Source organism: Diadema antillarum, unplaced genomic scaffold (assembly GCF_040938485.1).
Source record: "Diadema antillarum isolate AM-2024a unplaced genomic scaffold, OU_Dant_1.0 scf00000060, whole genome shotgun sequence".
Taxonomy (NCBI): Eukaryota; Metazoa; Echinodermata; class Echinoidea; order Diadematoida; family Diadematidae; genus Diadema; species Diadema antillarum.
In genome coordinates, this window is record NW_027270949.1 from 3582304 (window position 1) to 3605848 (window position 23545).

The window sequence follows — 23545 nt, forward strand, 5'->3', positions numbered from 1 at the left end:
AGTAAAAAATTAGATATCTCCTGGAATCTGTTTGTCTTCAACATCCAATATGTTTTTATATAAAGTTTCAACAATGTAAAAGCAAGTACAAGTTCAACCTTGAAGTATTCTGAAACAAGTGGAATTCCACCACAATCAAAGCAATACTGAAGGGAAAGTAAAGAAACACCGTACGACAGCTGAATCATAACGACCTCTTTTCAGAATACCCTTAAATACACTGACCAGCATTAAAATATTTATACATTTTTAATATATTCTGACGTTTTTGTTTTTCTCAAATCAAATGTGTCTAAAGCTATTACAGTTACAATAACTTTTTGACATCTCAGCTATAAATCATTAGCATTTATGGGAGCAACAACCTGCCTTATTGGTAGAAATATGCCTTTGTGGGTGTAGTAGACAATACTATGATCATGTCAGTAAATGATAGGAAGCATTAAAAAAAAAAGAATTTAATGGTACAAATCTGCAGAAACTCTCCGGTGTCCACGTGGTTGTTCCTGTGGTGAGTCGCCTTACAATGACCGACACGGTCCCCTTCAACCAGCCTGTGGTCAACCAGACTGGCAGCCAATGTGGATAAACTGCACCAACGGCTGGAACGAAGAATACGCGAGGAACACTACGAAGAAGGCAATTCTGTTGTAAGCTTCGCTGCCACAAATGATGTTCCGTTCGAAAATTAATTTCTCGCGTAGCAGCATGTTTCCTGTTATTTTGTATTTGTTCTTCAATTGAGATGAAGATAAGTGATATAGGTGTGAACCATCTTTTTCTCCACATTGTGATATACCTACATAAAAGGCCTATGTGCTAAAACAAAATGTATGATGCAGTGTTGTGTATGGTAGAGACTCGGAACTCACCTTCCCTTACACTGAGCATAACTTGCATGTTTTCGTGTTACTATTAATAGCAGAGAAACTTGTCGAAGTAATTTGAAGAAAATAGCAGAAAAATCAATATAAAATATTGTATGGTACATAATCAGATGTGTTCGGCCACATAATAGTGATAAGGAAACTCTGAATCAGTATACATGTCATCGTAAATTTGCATTATACGGTCCCTTTAAGTCCGAATGTCTGTGCACGTGAAGCTATTGCTATCAATTGGAAATGATATGAACGTTGTTCATACAGGGTCTTTCGCCAAGATGCTTATTAAATTTAATTACCCGTTTGTATGCCATAACAGAGACATACATGTGCCCATAAAGATTCTGTTACGTAATACCACTAGATATGTACTATGAATCGTAAACATGTTTATGTATTCTTAATTGTTTTGTTTTGTTCTGTTCTGTTTGGCTAGGTATATATCGTCTGTATTTCTGTTTGGGTTTTTTTTCTTCGGTCTGATGTGACATTGCAAAGACCGAAGCTCAGTATGTGGAATTTCCAATGTGAAATAAGTTGAATTGAAATGGAATAGGTATTGAATTTGAGGGATCCAATGGCACCGAGTGTGGCTCTCGGGACTACAAATGACCTGATCCTATTATAACATGGTTACCTTGTTTGAAATTTATTATGTATCGTTCATAGGTAATACTTGTATGGGCATTTCAGGTATGCAAGGATAGATAAATTCAAATTCAAATGCTTTTATTTCCATATAAAGTAATACAAGGCAATAATCATACATAACGCTTACAGGAGTACATAATATTTTAAGGAACTTTGAATCACATCAACATAACATGGATGCAATTATAATAATATCAACATATTGTTTTCAGATAAGTAAACAAGTAAGAAAAGACAATTCTATTTTTCAAGTCTTTATGGCAAAGAGGAATTCACAATAGAAGCGTAGATTCTGTGAATAACTCCGGAATATGAGGGCATCTGAAGATCCGTCAAGGACTCCATGTATAAAATTTTGATATCCTGAAGTCAGGTGAAACAAACCACACTGGTTGGCAAAAAAACGTTCTACAAGATGCTGGAGTCCCTATTGTCAGAATTCCTTAAAACCAGAGTTAAGCAGAAAGTGTAGCAAGTGTTATTTCTCTCTTTTTAATCCAGAAATCTTATTGGTGCAAATACTGGAGATTTAGGAGCTGGGTCATTTGAAGGACTGGAAAACGTGCACACGCTGTGAGTTCGATAGTCGTAAAAGACCTGTAAAGTAGCATAATATGCGTTTGCAAGTATTAGAAATAATATCATGGCGACATTGAAACAAGAAGACAATTCTGAGTATTATATCATGGCAAATCAATAGTGTCTCTCCTGTCATCAAATTAAGTGATGAGTTGAACTCAATTACTGAATCACCTGATGTATATATGCTAATTAAACAAGAACTGAGAATGTTTAGAAATCCTTACTAAAATAGAATGAGATTACTCTAAATTAATGATATTAAACTTCTGCGTATTTTTCCTACTATAAATATTCTCTTTTATGCCCCTGATTAAAATGCAGTAAACATTTGTTTATGGATTAGGAATATAAGTATTGTTATTAGATTGCGTTAGATTATATTCTCTCTTATTTTCACGATTTCATTATTTCATAAGTAGGCCTATTCGTTTCTATTCCTGTAGGGATTTATCTTCAAATCAGCTAACCCGCCTACCGCCTGGTATTTTTGATGGACTCCATCGCTTGTGGAAACTGTAAGTACTTTATTCACAACGACGATTACTTTGTCTCAGTTCCTGTCTCTGCAGTATTTTCCAACAGTAATAATCGAAATGTTTGATCGCAGCTTAAGACCCATTTATGAACATTTTGATAAATTCCATCATTAGATAGACCAAAATAAAACCTTTAAAATGATACCTCAATTATGAAATTACAAGGAATCGCATTCTTAATACTATGATGAAAATGATGCCATATTATTTCATCATCTGTCTTTTTTTCAGCATCTTTACTATCAAATATCGAACATCTCAAAGTAATAAGAAACTCTGTGATCAAAAGCTCCAATTACAGATATCTTCACAGTCATTATAGCGGTATGTCCCTATAACAAAGGCTTTGAAGACACCTGCTGGTGTTTAAAGATCTGTTTGAACGTTAAAGGGAATGGCTAGTAACCGATCAGTGGGAATCAGTGGGAATGCTGAGGGATGATTGTTCCAATCCTTGTGGGATTCATTTAAGAGTACATTATATACCTACTATTGTGTGAAAATTATTTGCTTCAGAACGGTCTCATATTCAAGTAATGTGCAGGTTAATGCCCCGTCACTGACCTAGCACGCTAACCTGGAAACATTAAAATGCACATTACTTGAATATGAGACCATTCTGAAGCAAATAATTTTCACACAACAATAAATATATAATGTACTCTTAAATGAATCCCACAAGGATTGGAACAATCATCCTCCAGCATTCCCACTGTTTCCCACTGATCAGTTACTAGCCATTCCCTTTAATGGCTATGATTTTTACCATCAATATTTTCAAAAACTGAGAGTCGACAATTCTCTTTTCTGTCACCTCTTTCCCTACTTCACTTTGAGGGACTAAGTATGCATACGTGTGAAAATTGTCTTTATTTTATGCTCTTGAACAGGAAATGATGTGTAAAGAACATTTTTGTGATTTTGTTTTGTTTTGTTACGAGGATAGGATAAGATCTGTATGCAAAATGGTTGATGCAGAGCGAAACGTAGAATGGATTCCACAGAATATACATGTAATTACATGTATTTCATATTAGATTCAAGACGCAGTATGCCTTATATTCCATTGACATTGATATATCACCGCAACGACTTGTTGCATATTAAGTTAGCAAAGGCTTGCATGATGTTGAAAGCAGCTTGATACACTGCAGCTTCAGTATACATGAAAATGATTTTGTACAAATTTTATTTCAAATCGTATGAATTGTGTAAGATCTTCAGAACATTTTGAGAACCTTCTGCGCTTTCCGATCACTCTTTTTTATGATTTTATCTTCAATATTTTGTACCATACAGAATCCTCAATAACAACAGTGTGTCACATTTAAAAAGAGAAACATTCAGAGGATTATATAACCTGCGCCTCTTGTAAGTATAGTTTACGGACATATTGTACACAATTTCATTTATAGAAGAGCTTGGACTAACCCTCATACTAATCTGCACCACAAACAACCAAAATCGACAAAGATATTAACATCAATAACAATAACAAACGGCAAGCTAAATGTGAAATGTCAGATTGTGCAAGTGGTGTTAGGACAAAGGTAGCTAGAAAAGTTTTTGTTTGCAGTCGTTAAATGTTGTGGATTAATGGTTAATGGACTATGTAAACCTTACAAATAGAAGGAAGAATTAGTCAAGATGAGAATGAATCTCATCCACCTACTCATCTTACTTCAAGATAGCATCAATTGCAAGATGCTTTATTAAGAATTTATGGTAGTATAACCCTCAAAGAGGGGGCACTGCAGTCTTACATACCCTTTAAAAGTATAGATATTGAACATCGGCTAATCTTATTGGACCATTCCTACTTTTGTACCTTAATCTGGCAGACTCCTATTCGATAGGATATTTTTACCAAAGTCTGGTAAGCATACCCAAAACCTTGAAAAAGATGTAATTCTTAGACAAAGACAAATAACTGATCAATTCATCAGAGAAAGTTAAGAATTTTGATGTGATGACTAATCAATATTTGGTTGTTAGACTTGTTTGTGTCTTATTGTAAACTATTTCTTAAGAACTCTTTTTCAATCTTTACCAAGGTATCTGGAACAAAATGATATTTGGAGGCTGCATGATGGCTGTTTTCTGGACCTTCACAACTTGTTCTTCATGTGAGTACATCACTATCAACTGCCAATTAATGTAGACTATTGCGTTTATTTGCCTAGTGGATAAACATAATAGATTTTCACCAAGTAGGATGTTCGATGTCTGATTGTAAGGTACTGATACGAGTGTTTGTTCTTATTATGTAACTCCTCAGTAATATGATTGCTCTAGGACGATATTGATACTCGCTGATATTTTATCATAATGGAAATTAGATCAATGAAAGACATGCTTTGAAAGATTCAATGGCTTTCTGCAGTGGTGAGTGTGTGGTTTTGATTTCTGATTTACTTCTCGATATCATTGTTGATAAGTATTTCTTAGACTTTTTTTTCCCAGTTTATCGATGCATTCATAAGCAAAGGAAGGAAAGTTAACGTTTCTGAAAGTTGATACATTTTCTCCCATTACATGTTTTACATCTATTAGAAATAAATGCCATGTTTTCTAACATACCTTCATTTCTCACAACAGCGACTTTGATAAGAATCAGCTGACAAACCTCAGACCGGGTGTCTTCAAGGATTTAGGCCGAGCTCTAGAACGACTGTAGGTATAAATCGTGGTGAAAAAAAGAGCATACGGGAGAGACATAAATCAATGACATAATTACGCACTCTACAGCAGAGGAGTCACATATACTAATACCTGTATAGGAAAAAATGATCATTATGAATTAATAAACCCAAGTTAAGTCTTCACACTATTGGCAACCCTTTCCCAGAGGGCACTGTCATTACCATGTGTCATCCCACGAGACCAACACACACGAGTCATACTGCCCACGAGTTCGACATTCGAAAAAAAGGTCCATGATCCATACAGCCCATGGGTTCAACAGTAGGCAAACAAGGCCCATGGGTTCTGCACTTAAATGCCAGGGGCCAGACACTGGGTAGAAACGGCCCACGTGTTCGACATTACATCAAAGGATTGAATGTGTTGTTCTCCTGGGCCTTGTTGCTAAATGAATGTCGAACTCATGGGCTGTAGGACTCGTAAGCTGTACGTATGATTCGCGAATGTCGAACTAGTGACTTATTATAACTACCCGATGTGCAGTAACATAAAGTAACAATTCATCGTATTATACTTACACGAAGATTTACCCATCTGTTATGAAAAGCTTGGAAAACATATTTCGTAAATATTATCGTTCTTGTATTTTATTATAAAGTAGTATTATACAAAATATAACTAAGGATAACCAATGATTGCTGCTCTATTAATGAGATCAATAATAAACTACCCATTAGACATTGTTATGTAAACTTTGTAACTATAATATCGATTTTTTATACGAAAATGTGAAAGCATGATTCTCTCTACGATTATATCTATGTAAACGGCAATGTAGATGATATGGAAATAAAGATGATGTGACATTATTTTCTTCCTTGTTCTTACAATTTACTATTTTACTTTGGAAAGAGGGAGAGACATGAAATTATGCCGTTGTTATGTATAGCGAAGATTCGATTTCCACTCTTGTTAAATACATTCGAAAAAAGTAGAGAATAATACAGCCAGTTAAACGACGCTTCAATCTTTATTTTTCAGAGTTATAACCAACAACTTTATCACGGAGGTGAATGCGACGTTATTCACTGGTATAGAGGACCAGTTGTACATTCTGTAAGTGGATTACCTTCTTGGGCCGTTTTAACAAAAGATGAAATCGATTTTAAATTTCGTTAACACAAAGGCTACCATAGACTCACAGATGAAATCAGCTTTATAATGAATTTTAACTCTTCATAAAACAAGGCCCTGGTCTTTAACCGAGATTTCTATCACATTTTGTCTATGAATAAGTGTATCATGTGATATTATGTCATTATCCCGATTATCATTTTGAACGTCATGTTTATATATTTATTTATTCATTCATTCATTCATTTATTCATTTGTTTATTATCATCGCATCTGTCCAATTGGTTCAAGTAGCATACAGAAACAAGGAAATATTGGGCATTGCATTTTTTTGATATAATACAGAGGGCTTATTTTTCAATAACAGAGTGTTCATTTTCAAATAAGGCCCCATTTATTCATTCTTTTGTCATTATACAACAAAAACAACACAAGTGTTCATTCCTTCAAAAAATTAGTACAGAAAAAATCAAGAAAGGTTGTTTTACGTAGTAATATATGTAATGCGATGTAAAATTTCTAGGCAAATCTATACTTTGAACAGTTTTCTTGTTTGTAGGATCAAACATACATGTATAAATCACGTTATATTTCTTCTTCGTCCATTTTTCAGCTCATTTGAGGGTAATCCACTAATGCGCATAGCAACCGGTACCTTCAAAAACCTAACAGCGCTCGAGAACTTGTAAGTACATCTTGTTAGAAACAGTTTAAGCCAGATACCAAATTCCCCTATCAGTTATTATAATATGCATTATTTTCCCTTGATAATGAACATGACAATGTATTCAACGGAATTGTGATGTTTCACTTTGTTTGTAATTAATAAAGTTTTACTCTTTTTTTTTCAAACAATCATGGTACACGATAATGTAAGCATGCCAGATTTGGTCGTGTATGCGTGTAAGTGGTAAATGAATGCCGTCTCTGACATTCAAATGCTAATCCTTCCCGATCCTGTACTTTTCATTGAATCAATACGTTAGTGACATCATTGGCTTCATGGTTGTACTTGATGATTGTCGATTAGAGATTTTTTATGATATTATCAATTATCATTTATACCTGATTTTTAAAGAGGCCCTATTAACGGCATTAAAATACTACAATTACAGCGGTCTACGTAAACGAAGCTTGAAAAATCAGCACCTTTCATAGGTACGAGTAAAGACGAATTTTGGAATGCCAGTTTGCTTTTGGATAAGAAAAGCATCATAGTCTTTCTCCTGGCATGTAATATTTTGTGCTTGTAGGGAGTCTGTCTGTCAATATTGCCTATACTGATGTGTGTGAAATGCTACCTTGTACATGTTTTAGAATGGTGGAACAGTCACAATTATGCAACAACAATAGCCGTCATCCTCAAAATATTTAGACGTCATTTCATCTAAATGACATCTGTATCAGCTGACAGAATCCATGCGGTGCAAGTTCCTTTTGTTCATGTCTTATGTTGTAAGGATTATTGACAACTGTAAATCCATGGAACAAGTATGGTGTAATTATATTCAAGTTATATGTTGAATCATGTTCTCCATTACTGTAGATTCTCGCTAAAAGTTCAATACTTTTCTGCCAAACAGTGAGAATGAGACTGAGGTTTGTATTTGGGTGCAAGTTTCTTCACTTTGTCTCCCTCTACAAATTAAAATTTGTTAAGATCGCAATTGCTGATCTTTAGATTAACAAACATGTCGGAAAACCCTCTGAATTACCTTCACCCCCCTGAATCCCTGAATAAATTATCTCTCTTTTATTTGATATGCCTTGTCCGCCTTGGACTACTTGACATAGCAATGTCAGAATTTCGGAGCCTGGGTATTTGTTCCATGTTCATCGTGTCACTGCCGGCAACCAGGGACAGCCTGGTGGTACTATCCCTGCCGGGAAAGCAGTGGATGACAGACAGGCTTGAGTCCCACTGGTTCCTTTTCCCGACATGTTTGTTAATTTACAGATCAGCAGTTGCAATCTTATCAAATTTAATTTGTAGAGGAAGACAAAGTGAAGAAACTCGCACCTGAACCTTCACCCCTCTGAATGATATTTTTCTTTCAAAGTTTGTATTATTACTCATTCCACATGTTTCGTTTGAAAAAAAAATGGAGATGATTATGAATTTTCCATCCTTATTGGTATTAATTCACTTTTTCTCTCAACAAAGATACATCTTGGCACGCCCACCTTCTCCTCTTCTGCTCTACCCTGACATATTTGACGGATTAGTCAACCTGGACACCGTGTAAGATTTTCACTTTGTTTCACACTGCCATCAGTATTTTTACCTAAAATAACTTGTGTGATTATCCAGGAAAAACCAAATCAATTTAAATTTTCAATTTAAATGTGTTTAATTTAATGCAATTTGATGCACCTTTTCATTCTCTTCGGTAACTCAGGTGGTGTAAAGCTATGATTGGAAATGTTGCAAGAAGCAAAACAGCCAGTAACAATGGTTTTCTGCATGCATCAATACAGTCTCCAACACATTTCTAGACTAAGGCCTACTAGTATTAGATTACTTTGAATGACAACAACCGACTTAAATATCGTGCTTATACAACAAAACAGGATCTTAACTCAAGATTCCAACTGTTTTATTGGTTTACCAGCTTTACAATGTTTACTGGTTTTACTGTTTTAGTCAATCAAATTAAGAAAAAGAAAACATAGATCCTCTCAGAACATTTTTCTGAGTCGCCAAGAAACATTTTTGATCTGACAGGGCCAGTGACTTTTTACACAAAGTTTTCATTAGCAATGATTAGGTTATGAAGTCATAAAGTCGGTTCTCGTTTTTGTTGTAAATGTGATTTCATTTCCCTCCAAGGTTTACGTATAATCAAGCATCCTTAACGTGTTGACGTTAAAATGAGTTAACTTATAGACTCGTTGATCCGTGATTTCAAGAGGAGTTATTTCATTATGCTAAATATATTTGATTAAACTAATGCATTATTATATCAACCTGAAACTATTAAAGGTCTGTTTTCTTTTGTATTCGGCGGATATCATTTCCCGCCAAGGCTTACCTAGCATTCTGCATGCCTTATATTTTGTCGTTACACTGATCAAACTCAAAAAACAAAAATTCTGTCAAACTTTGATTTAGCTGAAAAAGTGTGGACTAATGTATGATTATCATTAAAAATAGTGTATTATAGGAAATTACCCGGTCAACTAATGGTAAAACAGCTTACGCTTTTTCTCTTGTGGCACATTTGAATAATCAATTCTTGTCGAAATAATCCATCCAATATCAGATTACGTTTTCAGCTACAAATTTAGACTGTTATGGTCAGATACTCCTAAGAATATAAATTTTATTTAATTTGAAACATTCATGTCCATTATTGTAAATCTCATATCTCAATATCTCATAAAAAAGACAACTTCTTGAATATATAATACTGTCATACCCATACAAGGAAGAAATTTACACCAAATATATTCACATCCTGAATTAAAACTATCTTGCTATATCACACTTGCATACATGCAATATCAGGCGACAGGCAAGAACCTTGTTTTTGAATACTGGGATGGCATCCAGCGCCATACCTGTTCCCTCCAATGAGTGCTGGGGTCATCTGGGTCATGTTCGGCTGTCCTAACGTTAGAGTTCTTGTGAATCATGTTTCCGGTTGGGGTGAAGATCCCTCAAACTGCTGGAGAACAACAACTGAAGGGCACGGCGGGCTGATTCCTGGTGACTGTCTAGTGCTAAATGGGAATTAATGGAGTGGGGCCCCTTAGGTGGTTGGCTGGCATACTTGTCACCTTCCGGCAGCTCCTGCATCCTGTCTCGCCTCAAGCCGTCTCGACTTCGTCTTGCCTCCAGCCGTCTCGACTTCGTCTTGCCACTGGACCCGGCGTCTCAGGACGAGAGAGTGAGGCTGATCCTGCGCAAGTCTCCTTCACTTTAATCAAAGTTCAGCGAAAGTCATGACATCGCCAGCTTGGCAACATTGAAGTCCTGTGGCGATAGGGGAGCGGTGAAGCAGCAGGTGCGGATATACTGGGAGCTGTAGTCGTAAACCTACACACAGGCGGCTTAGGACATGTGGTCGCTCTTCACTGGACCGAGGCAGCAGTGGAGTTCGGCAACCTTCTGAGCGACCGAGCAGCCCTCGTGAGGATTGCTCTGCTCGCCTCCTCAGCAAGAGGACGGGGCTAGAAAAGGTGCCCTAAACATAGCCTGCCTCACCTTACCCTGGCCAGCATACCGCGGCTGGCGGGGATCCCTCTTAGCGGTCGAAACACAAGAAAAAAAGAAAACAAAAGCGCTCACCCAAGCATCATGGAATGTGAGAACTCTACTTGATGACACAAAAGCAAGCAGGCCAGAGAGACGCACTGCGCTGGTCGCCAGAGAACTGGCTCGCTACAATGTTGACATAGCTGCTCTTAGCGAAACACGGTTAGCAGAAAAAGGTCAGTTAACTGAAATTGGTGGTGGCAACACATTCTTCTGGAGTGAACGTAGCAGTGGAGAGAGAAGAGAGGCTGGTGTTGGATTTGCTGTCAAATCCATCCACGTGCAAAAACTAGCAAGCATCCCTGCGGGACTCAATGACCGTTTGATGTCAATGCATCTCCTACTTGAAAAGAAGACAAGTGCAACCATCATAAGTGCCTACGCTCCGACCATGAAAAACCCTGATGAGGTCAAGGACAAATTTTATGAGGATCTTTATTCTCTCATCGCTTCTACAAAGTCTGAGAAGCTCATCATCCTTGGTGATTTCAATGCTCGAGTAGGGGCCTGACCATCATGCCTGGCACAATGTACTAGGAAAACATGGCATTGGAAATTGTAACAGCAACGGGCACCTCCTCCTCAGATTTTGCTCCTCTCACGACCTAGTAATCACCAACACCATGTTTCGACTACCGACTCGGAACAAGACTTCATGGATGCACCCTCGCTCGAAGCATTGGCATCTTATTGACTATTTATCGTCAGGGTAAGGGACAGGCAGGACGTGAGAGTGACTAAGGCTATGTGTGGTGCTGACTGCTGGACGGATCACCGCCTGATCATCTCAAAGATGAACCTCCTAATCCAGCCCAAGAGAAGGCCACAGGGCCAGAAAGTAAAAAAGAAACTGAATATCAACAATCCCAAAGACCCCAAGAAGCTGCAAGACTTCCAAGAACACATGCATAACCACCTAGCAGACCTTCAGCTAAACCAATCTAGCATCGAGGATCAGTGGGCAACCTTTAGGGATGCTGCTCACTCTGTCGCCCTTGAATGCCTTGGCCCAGCCACTAGGTACCATCAAGACTGGTTTGATGAAAACGACACAGAAATTCAGGAGCTCTTAGATGCAAAACAGAACCTTCTACGTGTACATCAGAATGATCCCTCCAACGCCCGCTGCAAGGTCCAAGTAAAACTACGCCACATGAAAGACTCCTGGCTTAGTGCCAAGGCCGATGATATCCAAAGATTTGCCGACAGAAACGACATGAAGATTTTCTGTGATACCCTGAAAGCAGTCTATGGACCAAAACCGTCCGGATCATCCCCACTTCTCAGTGCTGATGGTTCTACGCTGCTGACAGAGAAGAAGCTCATCCTAAAAAGATGGGCTGAACACTTCAACAGCGTATCAAATCGACCTGCCCAGATCAACAACGAAGCCATCGATCGCCTTTCCCAGGTGCCCATATATCACAAGCTTGATGTGCCCCCTTCAGAGAAGGAAAACGACATAGCCATCACACAGCTGTCTAGTGAGAAAGCCCCAGGCTCTGATTCCATCCCTGGAGAAGCGTACAAAAAGGGTGGCCCAATCGCCGTCATTAAGCTCACCGAGATGTACCAATCCATGTGGAGCAAAGAACAATTACCACAAGAGTTCAGAGATGCTACAGTTGTCCACATCTACAAACGGAAAGGAAATCGTCAGGTTTGTGACAACCATCGAGACATCTACCTCCTGTCTATAGCAGGCAAGATCCTGGCCCGTGTCCTCCTCAATCGCTTACTGGAACATCTGGAGCAGGGTCATCTCCCTGAAAGTCAATGCGGCTTTCGTGCAGGTCGAGGGACCATTGACATGATATCGTGATCTATACACAACCTTTGTTGATCTGACTAAGGCCTTCGACACGGTTAGTCGTGAGGGACTCTGAAAAAATTATGGGAAAGTTTGGCTGCCCATAAAAGTTCATTACAATTGTCCGCCAGTTTCACGATGGGATGACTGCCAAAGTTCTAAATAATGGTGAACCCTCCAAGGTCTTTCCAGTGACAAATAGAGTCAAGCAGGGATGTGTCCTGGCCCCGACACTATTCAGTATGACGTTCTCGGCAATGCTCTCAGACGCCTTCAAAGACTGCGAACCTGGCGTCAACATTATGTACAAGTCGGATGGAAAGCTCTTTAATCTTAGGCGCTTGAAGGCCATCACGAAGGTGAAGGAGACCGTCATCAAAGACTTCCTGTTTGCCGACGACTGTGCACTCAATGCCAATGGTGAGCACGAGATGCAGATGGAGGTATGGACATATTTTCCTCTACCTGTGACAACTTCGGCCTTACCATCAGCACCAAGAAGACTGAGGTGATGTTCCAACCAGCCTTAGGGAACCAGTACCACAAACCACAAATCCAGGTGAATAGACAGACTCTCCAGGCAGCAAAGACCTTCACCTATCTGGGCAGCACCCTCTCCAATTTTGTCACAATTGATGCTGAGCTCAACAACAGGATCTCTAAAGCCAGCAGTGCTTTCGGGAGACTCAGAAAAAAAAAATGTTTGGGAGAGGAGAGGGAGCAGCCTTTCAACAAAGCTGAAAGTCTACAGCGCAGTTGTCCTCACCACGCTTCTCTATGGCTGCGAAACTTGGACTTTGCACCGGAGACATGAGAGGCGAATCAACCACTTCCATATGCGATGCCTCCGCAACCTCCTTCGCATCCGCTGGGAAGACAAAATTCCGGACACAGAGGTACTGAAGCGGGCAGGCATCCCTAGCATTATTACCAAAATCCGCAAGGCCCAGGTGAGATGGGCAGGCCACGTCTCCCGCATGTCTGACAACCGCATCCCGAAAAATTTCTTCTATGGAGAACTCGCTGATGGAGAGCGCAAGGTAGGAGGAGAGAAAAAGCGCTTCAAAGACAAGCTGAAGCTCTACCTAAAAGACTTCTCCATCGACACCGAGTCCCGGGAGACACTTGCCGCAGATCGCCCTTCCTGGCGCCACGCTATTGCTGTAGGGGCTCGTAGAGCAGAGGAGCAGCGTGTCAAGCAGGCAGAGCACAAACGCCAGATGCGAAAAGCTAGAGCAGCCAATCCCAACAGTTTACCCCCTAACCATTTCGCCTTATCTGTGGGAGAGGCTTTCTTGCCCAGATTGGCCTCATCAGCCACGTCCGGACCCTCGAGCTAATTGATGTCATTGGTCATCCTCGAGAACATACAATATAGTCAATAGTAGAATTGTAGAATTGACTTCATCTAAACGATATACCCTTACACCTACCTGCACATACGTATAACAGAGAAATAGAGAAATTAAATCTAACCAAAATAAAAACACAAAGGGTCTATGCAGATTAAAACATTTCTAACTATAATAATGAGATTATAGTTTGTTTTTTCATAGTATTGATACATCATCAACATAATCTAGATTGATCCTTGTTAACGTGTGATTGGCTGAGATGATAGTTTTTATACTTTATAACGTTAGTGATTGCATATTCTATTTTTCTTTTCAGAAACGTCTACGACCCACGCATATGTTGCATATCTCCAGGAGACTCTGTGTGTATGTTAGGTGAACCACCTCACCCCCTCTTCACCTGTCGAATGACTTTCCTACAGAATCTTCCTATCAAGATTTTCATCTGGATTCTTGGGATCAGTGCACTTATCGGAAACTCCTACGTAATTGTTCAGAGATTGCAAACTAAGTTTTCACATAACGCGGCCAAAGTCCAGTCCGTCCTAATATTGAATCTTGCCATCTCTGACTTCCTAATGGGAATCTACCTCCTGATCCTAGCCATTATGGACATCGTCATTTCGGATTCCTACTTCTGGGAGGGGCGGGCCGAAGAGTGGCGAACCAGCAGCATTTGCCAGGCGGCGGGTTTCATCTCTGTACTCAGCAGCGAGACGTCTGTTTTCTTGATTACCATCATCAGCCTCGATCGAGTCATTTCCGTTCTCTTTCCGTTTAGCGAACATCGTCTTAGTGTCAAGTCGGCTCGTGTGGTAGTAGGAGTGACCTGGGGACTAGCACTTCTTCTCAGTACCTGTGCCGTCGTACTAAATTATCTCAACCCTGACGCTTACAGCCTGAGTGACGTCTGTGTGGGCCTGCCATTGATTCGCAAGAATTCTAACCTCAATAGCGTCGTTGACGAACGCACATTCAATCAGATTGGTATTGTACAGTATGCCACCGTTGCAGCAGCATCGGAGTCAACATGGCAGTTTTCCATTGTCTTGTTCCTTGGAGTCAACTTCTTTTGTTTCTCCGTCGTACTCATCGCCTACATCATTATCTTTATCTGGGTGCGGGTGACCAGGAATAATGCGGGACGCAAAGACAGTGAAGGAACTGAAATCAAGATGGCTGCTAAGATGTCACTTTTGGTCGGTACGGACTTCTTTTGCTGGATGCCCATCATCATTCTAGGAATTCTTGTCCAGAGTAGTGTAATCACACTCAGCGCGGACGTCTACGCCTGGCTAGTGGTCTTTGTCCTACCTATTAACTCATCAATTAATCCGTACCTGTACACCATTGTGGACACCGTAACCCGTAAACAGAAATCAACACGGCCAAACACGGGGAATATGCGCAATACTCAATCTAATTCTGCTAGTTCGAAAACTTACGCTGCTTAAGAATGTATATGCCATGCTTCTCTAAGATCAAGATGGTTCCACAAAAATCTGGTAAAAATAAAACAAAACAAAACAACCCCACAAAACAACAACAACAAAACAACAACAACAACAAAACAACCATTCCGCTGGTCCACTCTTAGGAGAATGTCGTTCTCGAATCAGGAACAGTGTCAAGGCCTATATTCTATATGTGACAGTGCACCTCAAAACAAACAAAAAGTCGCCAGACATGAATTTTTAGTTAAGACCATATTCTGAAAGAGCAGACTTTAAGCTTTAAAATGATGTATAACTCTAATCAAATGGACTCTCCTAACCTATCTAAATATTGGAAAGAAAGCACAAACTCAGGAAAAGTGTCAACTGAGAAAAGAGGCTCTGAAGTACAGTGTCTATTCAAGCGCTTAATCTTTACCAAACCGTGCTGGCTGTGCGATGAATGGGACAAAAAACAGGAAGTAAACCACCAGAGTAACAACAATGAAGGGATTATCAGATTAAACTGAAATTAAGCATGCCTCATTAACACATTCTGTCCATAATTAATCCCAACTTTCAAATCAGTAGCCCTATCCTTTGAAAAGTTATTAGAGTTGAAAGTGAAGAGTGTGGACAAGGTTTTTCAGAAATGAAAAAGGGATTCTAAAGACACACCTCATCTCACTATTCTACCTAAAATGTTCGAGATAAACTGCCAAAAAACACACTTTCCTGTCTGTTTTATGATACCAAATTTTAACATAATGTAAAAGAAGACCCGCTCTTTCAGAAAATATGAAAAAGTCAAGTTCGGCTAAATTGACCCATTTCACTTATTTTCAGTCCTCACGCAAAATCAGTGCGTGCGACTTTATGTTCGTTTTGAGGTGCACGGTCACATATATATCCTGAAGTCGAAAAGCTGTGGTCGTTTCTTCTCCTAAGTTTGGTAGCCCGTGGCGAACTGTTAACCTAAGTAAATCATTAGGATAGTATGTCTGATTCCTTAACATGCGTTTAGCGTTTCGTTATGTTCCCAAGACTGAAACTGTTTTCATTTCACATTCCATGTCGTTTATTGGTGTGTCTAACTTTTGTACCAAGAAAATACGTATTCACGTTTTGATATAACTGAAGATATATTGTGACATCATGGAATGCGTAACACAGGAGTATCACAATTATTGTATTTTCTATTTTTTAAAAAAAATGTTTGATGGCCAGGGGTTGCAGGAGGTGACAATTGAAACATACATCTTTATGCCAACAGCAGTAAGGCTATGGAATGCACTCCCTGCAGACGCCATCACCGCCATATCGCTGGGCGTCTTCAGGACTCGCATCTCTGCATGCGATCTCCTCACTGCACCATGTAAATATTTGCACAACCGTCCACCGGCATCACATACTCAAGTTTCATCCTTAGCATCATATCCAGAATTGGACTTTCCTAAGTACCAGCGTAGATGTAGATCTTTAAAGCGTGACAAAAGCGAGAAAAAAAAATCTGTCATCCACGTTTTCTTTTAGGATACTAGTACCACAGGTAAAGGTGCAAGTGCATTGAGGCCGGTGGGTGCGCTGTGGTTTGAATGTCTGACATCTTTGACGATGAGAGAGTCTGGGTGTGTTTAAAGTTTGCCCGAATCCTGAGAACTAAGGAGTACAACTGAAGATGTGTCTAAATTCGTATACCGTTCGTAAGTTCGTAGCCTGGTCGATGGTCTTGTCCATTTTTTTTTTTTTTTAACTTCGTACGAAACCCTCTCTTCGTAAGGCGGCCATACGACTCCAAAATTCGTACGAACAGTGATATTCGTACGAACCTTTGTGACCGTAGCTTTATCTTGCACTGTCTAGCTACAACTGATAAATGTTACTGTAGATCGCATGGAAATTTTCTTTCTTTGCTGATACGTGATGTCCACGATATACCGGACTTTAATATTTTATCCTATTTTCTTTTTAATTGTCTACTTCAAGATGATCATAACCCATAACCTCTTTTGATGTATGTACATGTCTTGCTCGTTATAACTAATATCAAAATTGTCTTGGGGACAGTGTCGCTCAATGTTGTCCGAAGGCTCTAAGGCATTATAAAGTTTGACATGTTTTCAACTAATAGTGATGGTTTTAATCGCAATCACATCTTCATATAAAGTGAGCCTGAAGTGAGTAGACGGCGTCATCATCTGAAAAAAAAAAACACTTACTAGTTTGTACCGAGTTAATGTAATTCAAATCATGCTTAAGTGGTCGATAATGGTTTGTGATTGTATGTTACTGTTTCGTGATGATCATATAAATGTATAAAACATGTATGTATTCTTTACGTCCGAAATTGATGAAACCTTTTCCACTATCTGATTGACTGAGCTATTTTAACAAAGGCAATTCAAACATGGAGTCACGTGCACTTTAACGGGCAAGATTTGTCACTCAACTTTAGTACACGTGACCCCCACCCCATGCCCTTTCCAAGGGACAGATCGGTTAGTCCCTTACTAGAGCACTGATGACTTTATTTGAGAAGTGAGGTATTACGTAACAATCACTCAATGAATCCCATATCATGAAAACGGACTTTTGCTGAAGTTTGCTTTTATGTCGTTCTGTTTTTGTTTTTGTTTTTTGGTTGTTTTTTTGTGGTAGTTTTGTGTTTAACAATACAGGCAGCTTTCGAGAAGACCAACAATGACTTGAAAGATATAGACGAAAAAGTTATCAATACAACTGTTAAATCTAAGAAACGACAACGGGCAAATCCATACTGCTCTCATAAAGGTACGTATAGATACAAGTTGAATGATATGAGAGTAAATATGCACCTGACTTTAACACATCAATATTATGCGATTAATGGCTTGGAAAATTCTTTTTTACTGGTTGTCTAGTAGTTCAAACTAGAGCACCTGAGACGAACAACTTCTGAAATCTGGTGATCACATCTTATATTCTTCGTCCTGTATGTGCGGGCCAATACTTTAGCACAGTCCTCCAACACGATAAAAGCCTGAGGGTCATTGACATTGAAGGCCCTACATTAAGGTACTTGTTGAGCAAAATATGTATTGTGATACCTAGTTCAACTAGCAGACGCGTATATCCACTAAGTTAACTTCTTTATCCTGCCTTGTTTTATACATATTAGGTGAAGAGGTAGATATAATTACTGTATATCGAAATGGGTCACAGTGCACGTCTGGAGACCGACCCACGAGTTAAGACGGCCCATGCGTTTGAGTTAATAAGGCCCATGTGACCAACACAATACGTGTCGTAATGTCAAACCCGCGGACCTTATTTGCCGAGTGTGTCGAACTCATGGGCTGTATGACTCCTGGGCTCTATGACTCCTGGGCCCTGTTTTACAAAGCTGTACGAACAGCCTACGAGCGACTGGTGATCAGCACTGGTGAACTATACTTATCAGAATTTCAATAATTCAGCACAAGAACTGATCACCAGTCGCTCGTTAGTTGATCGTAACTTTACGAACAGCTTTTTGAAACAGGGCCCTGGACTTTTTTTCAATATCGAACTCGTGAGCTGTATGACTCGTGAATTTTGGTCTCGTGGGATGACAACATTGACATTGTTTAATGTTTGCTAAACACTTAACTAAATTCAGTGCTTTTAATTTGCTACATTCTTGAACCCTTCCATAAAAAAGGTAACATGTACAGAATTGTATTGATAGTGCTGGCACTAGAAAGAGTTTTACCTTTAAACTGGTAAGGAATCTGCTGCAGATGCATTACCAAACTTTTATCTGGGGAAACTAAGCGTTTGACATGTGCAAAGCTTTTTCCCCTTTGTGCAATTGTATGATTATGACACAATTGTAGTACTAGTATACCTCACGATTTTAGGACGCTGGTTTCTTAAAACCTTTAACCCTGGAGCACGTGGAATGAGCAGAAAAGTGAATATTGAACGTAACATTGCACCAAGATTATGTGAAGAAATTCTAAGTATATGTTATTATGCTATTGAAATGAGTTTGTCCTATTTGTCTTTTGAAGTGTTTGAGTTTGTATATACATGTATATGATTAAAATGTTAACTTATACATAGATATATTATATATATATATATATATATATATATATATATATATATAAATATATTATGCATATGACTACAGTATATGCATGCAACATACATTTTACACATGTATGTATATATATATATGTATATATATATATATACATATAACTACATGTGAGCCATGTTATGTAATACAATGGGTATTATACACAGACTTACTTGCTCTTCTGATTTCGATTCATTCACTGAATTCATCTTGCTTAAGGTACATTTTCCCGTTGAATTTGATATTGAGTGGGTTTATCAATTCCGCTACAACTGTATAAGTGATTATTATTATTATAACCGTAGTTACTATCACCTGACTCATTACTATTATACGCCAAAGTGAGGCTGTAGTTGGACAAAGTGCTGAGTCCCATCCTCCATGTGGCGCACTGTCCTCAAATTTAGCAGTGTTTAGAGTCCATGAATATAGGCTTTTCATATGTATATTATATATAATGTATATAGTGGGGGACCTGTGGCATAGTGGATAAGACTCTCGATCGGAGGACCCGAGTTCGAATCCCTCCCAGTGCTTACGTCCTTGGACAAGATGTTTTATGCACGATGTCATCATCTGCAACCCAACTTAAACTTGGCCCTCGCACCCACAATCGTTATGGTGACCGTGCTTTTTCCGTTTGTGCCCCCCTTCTTTGGAACACTCTCCCTACTCACATTCAGACCTCCACCTCCATTGACATCTTCAAAAAGAAACTTAAGACTCATTTATTTTTAGAGCAGAATTAATGATTATGTAGGCCCTGTATGCATTTGTAGTAAATTATTTGTTATTCTAAGCTGATTTGTATGTTTGGTTGTTTAGCATTGTAAAGCGCTTAGAAACATGTTGTATTAAGCGCTAAATAAATATTTCATATTATTATTATTATTATTATTATGTCCCGCTCGACCCAGGTGTATAAATGGGTACCTAATGACGCTACTAGCAGGGCCCTCTGATAGAGCAGTGGAAACACTGAAGAGGCTACCCTGGGTTAATAAGACCTATGTATATATATATATATATATATATATATATATATATATATATATGTATATATGTATATATATATATATATATATATATTTATATATCTAATATACAATAATGAAATAATAATAATTTTTTATTAATGGTATCTTTATTCAACAAATCATTGATCGCAGCCAGAAGCTGAATTACAAATGATTTTACAAAAATGAGAAATATACATACACAGAATTACATAATTACACAAATGTAAAATTACAAAATCAAAATAACACACAGGCTCATACAAAGCAAGAACAATTCAACAACAACAAAAATCCTCACGCACTGCATACATAAAAAATAATGAAAGTTTGAATTGACGTGGACCTCTGACCGTAAAATTTCCAAATCACTGCCAATCAGTACATGAATATTCACTAAGTTCCATAATATACCTTGAACCATTTCATAAATATATAAAGAAATACATTTTCACTTGAACTTTCACCTTATACCTTTAACTTTATAGCCCGAAATATTCTCTTTCTAAGGTAATACGAATACCCACCAAACTTCTGAAAATACCAGTATTGCACAAAGAAATGGGAGAAACAATAAATATTAAACATTTGTCCTTGATCTTTAACCCTTAAATTCCAAAACAATCATTGCCAATCAGATACATATTCACTAAGTTCCATAAATGTACCTTGAACAATTTTCGAAATATACTTGACGTTTAACCTTTGACCTTTGACTTCTTGCCCGATATATTCTCCCAAAAAAAAAAATTAACTTCCGGCATTATACAGACATGGGAAAAATAATAAAATCATAAACATTCAACTTGACCTTTGCCTTAAATACATACACCAAATTTCTTTTAACATAAGTCCCACTCATAATTTTATATATTACTTATTATCTATTTATTACAATTACCGGTATTTCACTATTGTGGAAGTGATTAAGAATTGGAACAATTGCAGTCACTATGATAACACCTCCTTGGTTGCAAACACAAACTAGAATTATCACTGAAGGTGATTAATACCCCAGCTCCTAGTGTTGCTTTATAATATGTGTTGTCATAAGGGTAATGACGTTAATACCAAGTTTATGCACTTGTCAAATTAAAATCAAAATAATTTTAATGTAGGACCCTACTGTACAATTACAGAGTTGACACTGAGTATAAAACTTACAGCAAATGGAAACATGCTTTCCTCAGCATCACTACACTTAAAGACCATCATACACGGCAAATTTATAATGATAATGATGATGATAATAATAATAATAATACAATGAAAATAATTGTTGGACGCTGTGAGATAGTGGATAAGACTCCCGACTCCCAATCGGAGGACCCGAGTTCGATTCCTGCCCAATGTTTACGTCCTTGGGCGAGATGCTTTAACCCACCATGTCCCTCCAGACCAAGGTGTATAAATGGGTACCTGACAACTCTCGGGTAATAATAATGGCAGGGCCCTCTGGTAGAGCAGTGGAAACACTGAGAGGCTACCTTGGATAAATAAGAAACTATAATTATTATCATCATTATCAGCATTATCATTATTATTATTATTATTATTATTATTATTATTATTATCATCATCATCAGTATTATTAATATTATTATTGTTATTATTATTATTAATATCATTATTATTTCAAAATTTGCTGTGTGTGGGCATGCACTGTCCGAATTGATTCTGTTTGATGTCTCGTTAATACGAATACTGAGTGCTTGTGCATGTGTGCAGTAAACACGTACCTATGATGGACCGGGTATTGCTCGCTATCTGTTTTCCGTGCTTTAGGATTTCTCACCGCCAACCCACCTTCACCAGTTCACCCGACCCTGCTTAGAAAGAAATATTATCCAAACCTGCTGGTATAGTGTTACAGCCAACGGAATGATACCTTTATGAAATAGGATACCACGAAGAAGAGAGGGTACGACTGTTTCATAACCATGCTCTGAAATCCTTCGTTTTGGTGATTAACGAGCTGTAGAGCTGTCGAGTCGTGACTAACTTATACAGATCCTTCCAACACTTCTTTCTTTGAGAGTCTTTAGTCGATCGAAGATTTGAACGCCATGGGCTGGCTGTTGACCGTCGTCCTACTTCTCACAGCTAAAGACCTATCAAGTAAGGTGGACATTCATAATTAGTCCAATGAAAAATTCCTGTCGGTTCAGAGTTATGTGACTGTGTATTATAATCGATTATTCAGGATCTGTGATAATTATGATCGTGATGGTCGGACTATAATGTGCTTTTTTTACTCTAAGATGAGAGATGTGGCTTTATAACGTATACGGCATTATGATGAGGTCGAAACGGACAAGAATATTATGCATTATAAATAATTATGCTCGCTCTTGGTATCCTTTAGTTTATAAGTAATTATATCCACGAAAAAAAAAAGAGATATTTAGAAGCAACGTCCGTCTCACGTAAGATCACCTTCTTTCGTATAATCATACCCTTATATACGAGACACCATGTATGTTTAGGTCGGACAATTTCTTTCTTCTTATGTATCTCAGTTTAGGTTATGTACTTATTTCATTAAAGGGATGGGTACAGTATTGGTGCAGACAAGGATTGGGCTTTAAACTCTTTGAGAGATTCCAAGAACCCCTTATTGAATAGTACAGAACATACCATTCTAAGAGGAACTCAAAGTTTATTTGATGAAAATCGGTTTTGGAATGGCTGAGACATCCAAACACAAAGTTAAACAAATGGTGGGTCCGGCCTCTTAAAAGGATTGCTCTATTCTGGATATCTCATCCATTTCAAAACCAATCTTAATCAAATAAACTTTGAAATCCTTCTGGAATTTATAATAAGCTCTTTCATATTTTGTTTAAAAGAGGTTTCTCATTATCTAAACAGAAAGAAAATAACAATTTGAGTTAATCTGAATCAAAAAACACAATTTTTACCCACAGAAAGATCCGCCCAAGGTCAAGTCATGTATTTCCCTTGGAGTTTGGAGAAGCAGAACTCCGATGTCTTTGTCCCCATCATTTCACTCGGCAGGAATTTCAGCTCTGCTCATACATTCTGCACGCAAAATTTGCAAGGCGCGTTAGCCTCCATTACAAGCAACGAACTGAATGACGCCATCGTCGGTAAGTTTAATAACAACTTAGTGGATATAGG

The 23545-nt window shown here is 38.3% G+C and overlaps 1 protein-coding gene across 1 annotated transcript in view; it reads left to right on the forward strand.

Moving 5' to 3' along the window:
* Nucleotides 1–15307, forward strand: part of LOC139716045 (uncharacterized) — a 38695-nt gene extending 23388 nt beyond the window's left edge. Inside the window, exons 6-15 of the mRNA XM_071627599.1 lie at nucleotides 479–650; nucleotides 2037–2108; nucleotides 2561–2632; nucleotides 3953–4024; nucleotides 4708–4779; nucleotides 5252–5326; nucleotides 6338–6412; nucleotides 7044–7115; nucleotides 8595–8672; nucleotides 14170–15307. Of these exons, the coding sequence (XP_071483700.1) occupies nucleotides 479–650; nucleotides 2037–2108; nucleotides 2561–2632; nucleotides 3953–4024; nucleotides 4708–4779; nucleotides 5252–5326; nucleotides 6338–6412; nucleotides 7044–7115; nucleotides 8595–8672; nucleotides 14170–15307 (1898 nt within the window). The remainder of the gene's footprint in view (nucleotides 1–478; nucleotides 651–2036; nucleotides 2109–2560; nucleotides 2633–3952; nucleotides 4025–4707; nucleotides 4780–5251; nucleotides 5327–6337; nucleotides 6413–7043; nucleotides 7116–8594; nucleotides 8673–14169) is intronic.
* The last annotated feature ends 8238 nt before the right edge of the window (nucleotides 15308–23545 follow it).